Genomic DNA, 10416 nt, shown 5'->3' on the forward strand with positions numbered 1-10416 from the left:
AAGCTCTTTAGTATTGGTAAATTTACCTGGTTGTGGTGTTTGTGCCACGTGTTGGGTGTCAGTGAATTGTCAGATTCCCATTAGCAGCGCAGAGAAGCCAGCCTGCATCTGTCCTTCAGCAGTCCTGTTGGCATAGACCTGCTTTGAAAAAAATCTTTGTAATACTGAATAAGGCATTGGCTTAGAGTTATAAAACTGGAAGATTTTGTTGGGGAGGAGTGTTCGTTGTGGTTTGGGGTGGAAGAAGAGTTGGGTTTTTTTTCCTTCCTCTGGTGGAGCATAGTACCCTTTACAGTAGTTCCTTGGTACTTGGAAAAGCTTTTCTTAATGCTTGAAAAATCTGCAGAGCCTGCACTGGGCTTTCTGTCACGCTGTTAAGCTGTATCTTGCCATATCTTTAAGAATATTAAACGGTCTTGTTCTTTGCAACTTTAGGGAAGAAATTAAGACATTACAGAACTTGTGCAGCTTAAACTGCACACTTGGACACCTGACGTATTAAAAAATTACTCATCCCACAGATTCATGTTGTTGCTTTTGATATAATACGATGATAGAAAATTGCCTTTTTTTTATTTGTTTGCCACAAAGTACAAATCCTAAAGGATATGGTGATTCCTAAATATTGCTGCATGAGAAGGTAGGCAAAAATTGGGGACAGAAGCATAAGTTTGTAGCCTTTTAGGTTCTGTTTCTCTTTTTGAAGAGATACTGTAATGTTGAGGAAATCAGGACTGATCAGTAAAACCTGAACATTTCTTCAGCCTGTGTTCCTTCAGGCTAATAAATGCTTTTTCATTGCCCACTGTAAAGCACAATCAGTCTGTAGTGCCTCTGGTGGCATAACTGACCTTTTCAGACCCAAATAAGGGTCTGTCACTGTGACAATTAACATACTGCCTAATCACTTACCCAGCAGGGCCAGTTATGTATTTCAGCTTCATGAGCTCTACAAGGTATCTCTGTCATCACAGCACATGACCAAAAGAATATTGTATGTAGTTTTGTATTAATTTTAGGTCCAGCTCTTGCTCTAGATAAGCAAAATGCTGGTTGAGTTGCAAGGGCTGTGATCAGATTCTTCCTTCATCAAAATTGCTTAATAAACACCACCAGCCATCTGCTTTCTGTAAAAAGAAAGACACAGAAAACATTCACTTGTAAGATCTTGATTAGACTTAATGCTAAAGCCTGCCCAGTTGTCTGTCAGAGTTACTCACTAAAATGTAATTAAGATCCATATGGTCCTTCATATAAAGACATAAGACATCAGTAACTTTCCTTGGTTAAAGCTGGATACAAAGACTGAAGGCTAGAAAATGTCATCTTAGAGCCAAGAAGCCCTATTTTAAATATCGATTATACAACAAGACAAAAAAAAATTCTAAATATGGCTTTGTCTACCAGTAGGCTATATATGCTTTTATATCTTAAGCATAAGGACTCAGATTTATTTAGAATAAATGGATGATCATCAAGTACTTCTGTTGGAGGTGGCATCATATAATGCTTCTGGAAAAACAAATCCTAGAATCTTAGGAGAATATAATAACCACCTGAACTTTATTGATAAAAATTACTAAGCACAAGCTGATAGACATAGTGGTTGTTTTAAAACATTGGAGTGAAATTATAATGTGAAACCTTTTCTGATGCTACTAACCAGAAAAGTAATTCAAAACTGGTAGTAGAAAATTTGGTAAGTAAGTTTAAAAATAAATTTATATCCCAAAAGCTACACTTTCATATGAAAACTAGCATATGTGAAGTCATTATGCTGTAGGATCCACCCAGTAACTTAGTTTAATTTGTTATTGTATTTTGAAGACTTTAAGTTTCTGTTTAAAATAGCAATGGAGTTTTAATGATTCCTTCTCTAAATTTATTATTATGCTATCTTAAATTATGTCTTGTCCTGTCTGCTTCTCTGGATTATTTCAGTATTAGATGTCATTTATCTTTTCAATTAAATAAAGTACACAAAGATGGTAAGTAAAAAAGTATTTTGATCTGGATGGAAAACTTGAAAGATTCATGCATTCTTTACCCATTAGAACAAGCTTCCATGTTGCAATGTTGTAAGTAGTCTAGAAACTCTAGAAGCAATGCAGCACTGTCTGATTAAAACATGTTAAAACACTTGCTTAAATAACCCTAATAAGGAGGAGTAATTCATTTATGCTGCTGTAAGAGGCTGGTACTGATGTTTTAGTGTTCTTGAATGAAAAAGCACATGTTAACACTTTTTCCTGTTTGTTTTGTAGGCTGGAGTAAAGGGAAAGCTAGGCAGACTGCTTGGGATATTTGAGGTGAGCTATTTCTTTTACCTTTTAAAAACAGATGTTCTTTTTTTTGTGAGAGTTGATAAAACTGTAGAAATTTAACATCTACACAACATAATCATGCATACGTTGTTAAGTTTTACTTGCCTTTAATTTTGCAATGGTACTGGAAATGCTGTATTACATGATACAGGTGTTTGCCTTCAGTTGTTACATGATATGTGAAGGTTTCAATAGGAAGATTTCAAAGTACTTAGAACTTTCCTGGAAAGATTAAATTAGTACTCGGGCAACATCTAGAGGGTTTAAAAAAAGTGAAACCAACGTGGATAGATTTAGGATTTCTGAAATACCACATATCCTCTTTTAGGATGCTATTTTGACTTTTCCTTTCTGAGGTTTTGCTGAAGTAACTTGTCACCTTTCACACACCTAAAGTGATAGGTCTGTGTGTGAAGTATCTCGTTATGGTTTTGATTCACTAAAAAAGGTAATACTTTGGATTACAGACAAATCTAACCTTTAGCAATACTATGTGGCTAAAAACTTTAATTTCATAGTGTGAACATCAGATTCCGAACTACTGACAGCACAAGGGCACACACAAGATACAACCCTCTTTCAGTGTTGGCATTGCCTGGTTTTGCTCAGGTCCTACACAGGAGCAGGCTGTAGAAATGTAGGTGTGAGTCTTCAGATCATAATACAGCCAATGTTACCATGTTGTGCTCTATGATGGGTGAGAGTGGATGTCCCTTAGTCTGGTAGTTAGGTGTGAATCTTCACAGTTTAATTATAAAAACAGCTTCCAGAGGCAGTGTGCTCCTGATAGGGATTTCCTACGTGAAATATTCCGTAGTTACTTATGACTAGTTGATACAGTGCTAAAGGTGTTCCTGTTGTGAAGTATGGAAACAATGACAAAATTAGAGAAGTTCCTGTTTGTAGGTAGTGGCAGTTGCCCTTTTTTTCTAATTTGTTTTGGGTTTGAGTATACCTGGGTGGTCCTACACGTTAGAAACTTGTCTGTGTTTTAACTTTGCTGATTAGTCTGCAGAAATATTCTGTTTCCCAGCTCAGACCAAAAGGAATACAGGATACCAATCATTTTTGTGCCATAATACAGACTGCAAGGGATGATGACTCTTTGGTAATTCAGCTGTATGTTCTTGTGAAGCCATTACCATCATTTAGACTAGAGGAGACAGAAATCTGTGTTCAGTGGCACTTTTTTAGGTTACTTTTAACTTAAATCAAGGACCTACCTCAGTTTTACAACATGGCCCCACCAACAGTTGTCGGTACGATTGAAGGGGCCACATGTTGCTACCTGGTGATGGAACTAAGAGAAGATGGAAAGGATATTGCTGCCAAGTCCTCATGTTCTAGAACTACAGCCAAAAAGGATGCCTGTTGAAGATGTATTTATTCCATTTAATAATGGTTATTGACAAACAACTGTCTGAGAGTATTCTTATTTGATAGCAAAGCACAACAGTTCATACTAAGTTTATAGTGAAACAGTGGTAGGTATGAATGGTTATTCGAACAAGGATAAAACCTTCTGTACGGGGACCTACAGCGTAACATCTCTTGGTTCTTAATGTAGTTGTAATTGTAAATGGACCTGGATTTTCTAGGAGCTCGGTTTTTCCAAGGGGTGGTATGGTTTGGTTAGTGCGGTGGCACCTTGGAGTGCTCTGCTGGCCTGTTGGGAGTGTCTACACAGAGCTCACGTGGACTGGCTGCACCTCAGCAACCTGCCCCGAGCAGACCACCGTGTCGGAATTGTCTTGTCCCAAAATCTGGCGGTTGGTGCTGCTAACGTGGCGAACCCGTCGAGCGAACAGATGGCAGTGATTTTTGCATTTGTCATGATTACAAACATAGGCTGTTTAATTTGCCTCGCTTACTGAGTGAAACATTATATCCAGCATTGCTTGGGTGATTTGGCCACGGGATGCAGCGGTTCCATCTTGCAGAGGTTTTTTTTTTTAATAACCTTTCACCTAGGAGCATGAGTTGTGGAGATGGTTTTAGCAAATGCGCTCTACTGTGGTCACTCACAACATAAGTAAAAGATAAGCAATGTGCAGAACTAGTGGTCAACTGCTAGTTCTAAACTAGATGACCAAGAACATAGTTTGGTCAATCTTCAATTTTGCCTGTTTTTTTTTTTTTTTTTTTTTGATGACTCTAGTAAAATAGAATAGCTGTGCTTTCAAATAAAACTTACTTTTTCCCATTCTTTCGGGCTTACTCAGTACAAATGTTTGTTCAGTGAAAATAAAAGCCAGGTTTTGCTGGCAAGGATCCTTCAGGGTAAGTAATTTCCAATTTTATAGTTGTGGTAAGTCTGTAAATTGGTTTTGTTTGTTTTTATTCTGTGAATTAAAATCTCTACTTCTAATATTCAAGCAGAACCAGGATCGGAAGCATAGGACATATGTTTATGTTCTTACTGTGACGGAAATACTGGAAGACTGGGAGGATTCAGTTAATATAGGTAAACCCATTGTCTGCCCTATTCTGCTACATTTAAAATGTATTAAGCAAAATTCTTTTGTTCTCTGAAGCAATTCTTATAATTCGTTGGGGGGGGGAATAGTAATTCTGTTCTACAAACTGAAATTACTGGAAACTCTTATGCTGTTCTTCCACTCTTCTCTACACATATAACTAGGGTTGCTTCCAACATATTGTGTTACTGTTATATTATATTAATTAGGGTATTCTAAGTATTATGATGGAATAAACATCACTATTGGTTGCTAATACAGCTTTTTAGTTTTGGGTTATTTTAGGCTGAATATTATACTGATAAATTATTCTTTAAAAAGTTGAAGGCTTTGCTGTCTGATACTCTAGGGTGTTTTTGAAAGTGTCTTTGAAAAAAGAAACCTTTGGAAAGTTTTGAAGTTCTTTTTCCTATGGTGGGGGAAAAGAATAACTAGTATTTACTTAGCTTAATTTTTCAATTACAGTGCTGATTTTAAGAGGTATTTATCCTACGTATGCATGTTTGTCATACAGATACCACTGTCATGCAGTTTAGTTAGATTAACATCTTTTGTGATGCTGTATGGATCTTCTACTTTTAATTTAATTAAGTAAACATCAACTTTACAAAAAAAGTTCAGTGTATTTGTCCAGCTGAAATTTTAGTTAACTAAGAATTGATACAAATTACATCCTACCTTGCTTGGTTATGCTTTACCCTTTTCAGGAGTGCTAACATTTATAACCTTAGCGCTATCAATCTGTCAGCAAGTGGGATGTAATTGTAAGCGCAGCTCCACACCTGTGCTCAGTTTTTCAGGTGGAGAGAGAACATTGTTTCTGATGCCACTGAGTTGTGGGGGGTGCACCCTCCCACCTGCGTGCCAGGTGCCCTGTACAGCAACACTGGCCACTGATCCATTACTTTAGAGCAGGCCTGTCAAGCTCATTTTCACTGGGGGCTGCATTGGCCTCGCAGTTGCTTTCAAAGGGCCGAATTCAGCCTTAAGTCAGCAGTTTGTATAGGTCTTAAAAATGTTCAAGCATAGTACCTGTAACACTGTAGAGCCAAATGAAAAATAGAATTAATCCCACTTGTAACAATACTATCCCTGACCTTGTCTCTAAGTGTTTCCAGAGGCCTCTTATTTTAAAGGGCTGACTTGTATAAGCAAGATGGTCTTAGAACTATTTTGCCAAGATAAGTCTTGGAACTCATTTAAAGATATTTCTGGCATAAGGTAGTTTACTTTTTTAAAACTTATGGCTAACCTGAGTAACTCCATACCATAGATATGTTTTGAGTATGGAAAACAGCTTTCTACATCAGACCAAGCCATCCTTCTGTAACTTCATGCATGTGTGCACATTCATTCTTCAGGTTGGTTTTCTGCTAGGCATGACAATGTAGGAAGGCAATATTAAGCCACCTGAGTAATAAAACCTTTTTTGTAAGGACTAGATATGACCTTTCTAGCATATGAAAAGTCATATGAGCTTCAGCCCAGTATCTGCTTCAAGAGAGTTGTCTGAAAGGCTTTATTATGAACTGCATTTCAGTAAGCTTGAGTCAACCTCTTGTGTTCATCAGTCCTTTCAATGTCTTTTCACTGTGTCCTTTGCCTGAGAACTTGCATTTTGAAGTAAAAGGAATGAGAAAAAGTGAATGATCAGATAGCAACAAATGGTGCTGTTACAAATTTGTAACTTCTTTTCTTTATGGATTATACTTCTTCAGGAAGGAAAAGAGAATGGTTTAAAGTAGAAGATGCGATCAAGGTCCTTCAGTGTCACAAGCCTGTTCATGCAGAATACTTGGAAAAACTGAAACTGAGCTGTTCACCCACGAATGGAAACTCTGTGGTTCCCCCTCTTCCAGATAATAACTCCTTATATGTCACTTCTGCACAGACTTCTGGGTTGCCCTCTACTGTGAGATAAACATTTGGATTACCTTTTTATTCATGTCATCACAAGGGGAGACATCTGTGATCACATGCAGGCATCTGTGTAACTGTCAGTTCTAAGTGAAATATGTGAATGTGTCATGATGTCAAATTTCTTTGAACATTTTTTTTCTTTTTTAACAATGTAAAATAGTATTTCAGCAAACCAAAGCCATATATGGATTTTTTTAAGATGCCTTAATAGGCCACTTTAAAAAAAAAAAAAACAAACTTGAGTATATAAATTTCCATATCTACTAAAATAAAATATGTATCTCGGTGGTGTTCAGCTTATTTAAGACTAGCCAGTTTTAGCCAGTAATTCTGCAGGAGTACTTGCTTAGAGAAAAAGCTTGAGCAAATAGTCTTATAATAAATTTTATTTGGTATCCACAGATGAAGCGCTGAGCTCTTAAGACGGTAGCATGTGGGTGAATGAGTGTGCTGAAGGCAGAGATGCTAAAGCGTGCCTACAATAAAGGACTAAACCACATTCGGCCCCTCAACAGCAAAGGGCACTGACACTAAGCACTGCTTCCCTCACCCAAAAGGTTGCCTTGTCCTATGCAATCTTCACGTAACTAGAGCAAGAACAACAGCTTTGTCTTGCAACTACCAAAACTATCCGCTGTTGTTTTGTTTCATCGCTTGTTCAGCTGGTGAACTGTCATATTTAAAGCGTTGTAGATCTTTCTTCCCCCATTTTTTATTTTAGCATTTTGATATGTGTGGTGTTCATGGTGTAATTACACTGCAGGTTCCAAAAACTTCTAATCTTCAATAAGAAGCATCTTCCCTAGTGTGCCTGCAGTCTGTTGTCATTTAAAAATGTGTAGCAGAAAGCAAGACTTAGCCCAGGGTCACCCTTACGTTCCAGAGGTGTCTGTTAGCAAGCATGTGTTGAGGTGTCTTGCCCAGCAGGAGCTACTGGTGGTACCTCCTGGGCTTGAACACAGGTGGGTTGATATGTACTTAGATTAATGGATAAATAATATTCAGAAGGTATCCTGAAAGCCCCAATTTTAAGTTAATTCCTAAATATTTCAGTTTTATTGTTAAAACATCAATTGCTTTAGTTTCTTGAATTAAAAGCTGTCCTCTTGAGAACCTAGCTGGAATAAATGAGGTGCAGCTGACAACTTTCCTATTAATTATTTTCTCTTCTTTTTCAGCCAAAAAGATAAAAACTAAATCCACTGTTAGTCTTAATGTTTTTACCATAGGATTGGTCTGTGTATGTGTGTGTATGGTTTTCTTCTACAAGAACGCAATCTAATTCATATCAACATCCTAATTCTGAATTTTCTAGGATCTAAACCCAACTGTACCTCCTCTATAGTCAGCCAAAACAGAGCTTGAGGTAGATTACCTCACGTGTGAAGTTTATTCTGGGTAAAGCTCTTTCTCTTACATAGCATTTGAACCTTTGTAAATAGTCCAACTAGTAAATAGTGAGTGTAAAATGGAAAATAAATGTAATTTAAACCTTTTGTTACTCAATACACAAATGGTCAACTTCTACTTTTTTAACATAAATTGTGTAAAATGCTGCTATAAATTAAACTTTTTTGTGCTGTTACACTTTTTTAGGAAAAAAAATGTTGTTGCCACAAGTTACTCGTTAGAAAACCAATCTTGTGCCATATGTAAATGACTTAAAACTGGGGAGACAAAGGTTCTGATCCCTTGAAGCTGCTCTCTTTGAAGAGGCATAAATACTACTGACAAGAGGCATGAGCCGCGAAGCTGAAGACTTCGGAAGTGTTGGGTAGGATGCTGCTTTTCCATCCCTTTATCTCCTATTCCAGGTCACTTCCAGAACTGGAAAGAACATGCAGCTCCGTTCAGAGCACCTGAAGCTGGAAGCGTTGCCAACAGCTGCTCCATCCTTTCAGTCAAGAGCTGGGGGGCTGGTGTTAATATTCCTGTAGTGCACACACATGTGCACGTACTTTACACTCAACCTACTCCAGATCGGGCCACGGTTTGCTCAGCTCGCTGATTTAAACCGAACTGTCTACCAAAAGCCCTGTTTTGCCAGGCAAAACAGAAGAAGGTGAAGTTGAGCATATTGAGGAACATCTAATCTCTGTTAAAATCATCCCCACAGTGTATAAGGGCACCTCTGGCTCTAAAGCTGCCTTTAAAGAGCGGATAATTTAGCTCCCTTTTTTGATCACTTTGATGCTTGCTTTTTTGTTCAGTAGTCATTTTTACACTTTAAATTGAGCAAACTTGAACAGGCTTTCTTGTAACAAGACGATACAGAATCTGTGAAAGCAAAAAACAAGAATTTGGGGTTTCATTTCATTAAAAAAAAGCTTCTGTCTCCATTTCAGAGTCTTGGAATAAAACCAATCCAAGCTTGTATGAGATTTAGTGGTAATGCATGATCTTATTTTGTAACTCTTGAACTATGTATTTGATAATAATGTAAAAATGTACAGTATTGCTGTTGCTAGCAAACTCAGAGTTGATTGCCTATAAATATTTTGGTTATTTTTTGGTCATACACATTTGAGTTGTTCAGTAGTGCCAGACAGAACTTGTTGGTTTTTTTTTTAAATACCATTTGTTGTATAAATCTCTTCAGTCTCTATGCAACCTTCAGAATGAAGCTCTATTGTTTAGTTTGACTTCTGCTCCCTTTTGAAGATAAATGTTCTGTGAACTGTAAAGGTAAATTGAGAAGAGTTCAGTTATGCTACAGGAAACAACTGTAGTGAATGGGCAGTGGCTTCAGTCCTAATGAAACCTGACTCTAAACTTCACCAGAAAGGGTCTGTGTAAAAATAAGAACAGAAGACTGAAGGTTTTTTTTTAACTACCTATCAGTTTAAATGTAGAAGCATTTAATTTTTACATGCATCTCTATTTAGATGGGCCAAACCTATTTTGTACAGAGCAGATTTGGGATTTCTCTCATGCCACAAATTCTGTACAATTCGTCTAGACTTGGTAGAAAGGGAAGAGACAGGTTGTCATCTGCAGCTTTCAGCAAGTCTAGTGTGTACTGCTGCTTTTCCTGGCTGGTAGGGTTTCAGATTGTGCATTAGCTTATGGTGGTATCAAATAGAAATAGCCTTAAAGTTGAAGATCAGGTGGATCCAGAATTAAAGTGAAATGGATGTGGTTTTAAACACAAGAAATACTGAGGTATTGCAGAGAGGCTGTTAAAGTGGAAAATCTTATTTTGGTGCTTACTGCACCCCTGATTTAGCTGAGCATTGGTCTGTTAATGTGCTGTGAAAAAAAAAAAAGAGGCAAACACTTGGGTTTTCTTACCAACATGGTTTGTGAAGTGAAAACTGAAGGGGAGGTGGGGGGAGGGGGGCACAAATTAAGTTGTAAACATTTTGACCTGTTTGCATGGATTTTCTTTAAAGATTGATGTAAGAATTTTGACTTTTTATATTTGAGAAATACCAGAATAAAATATAAACTAGTCCAGTGGATGATGTAGTCATTCCATCACCCATACTGCAAAAGAAGCATTTGTGCAAGAGTCTTCCATCTCATCTAAACCAGACTTAGTTTCATTTAATGTCTCCTACTGTTTGCCTCATCCTTGTGCTCCAGCTTCATCCAGCACTCCGGAAGAGCCCTCTGAAAAGCGGATCCAGCATGTCCCAGCTCACAGTCAGCTCTCTCCCATGGAACTGCTGCCCACACTAGTAAGATTTCTAACT

At 37.5% G+C, this 10416-nt stretch overlaps 1 protein-coding gene across 2 annotated transcripts in view; it reads left to right on the forward strand.

The window, feature by feature from the left end:
- The window catches only part of NUDT4 (nudix hydrolase 4), a 31142-nt gene extending 20965 nt beyond the window's left edge, over window positions 1–10177 (forward strand). Inside the window, exons 3-5 of one of the 2 annotated variants that reach the window (XM_065839403.2) lie at window positions 2265–2309; window positions 4701–4788; window positions 6520–10177. In XM_065839403.2, coding sequence (XP_065695475.1) covers window positions 2265–2309; window positions 4701–4788; window positions 6520–6722 — 336 coding nt within the window. In that variant the 3' untranslated portion in view covers window positions 6723–10177. The remainder of the gene's footprint in view (window positions 1–2264; window positions 2310–4700; window positions 4789–6519) is intronic. The other variant, XM_065839411.2, reaches the window with a different exon arrangement.
- The last annotated feature ends 239 nt before the right edge of the window (window positions 10178–10416 follow it).

Source organism: Patagioenas fasciata, chromosome 1, assembly GCF_037038585.1.
Source record: "Patagioenas fasciata isolate bPatFas1 chromosome 1, bPatFas1.hap1, whole genome shotgun sequence".
Taxonomy (NCBI): domain Eukaryota; kingdom Metazoa; phylum Chordata; class Aves; order Columbiformes; family Columbidae; genus Patagioenas; species Patagioenas fasciata.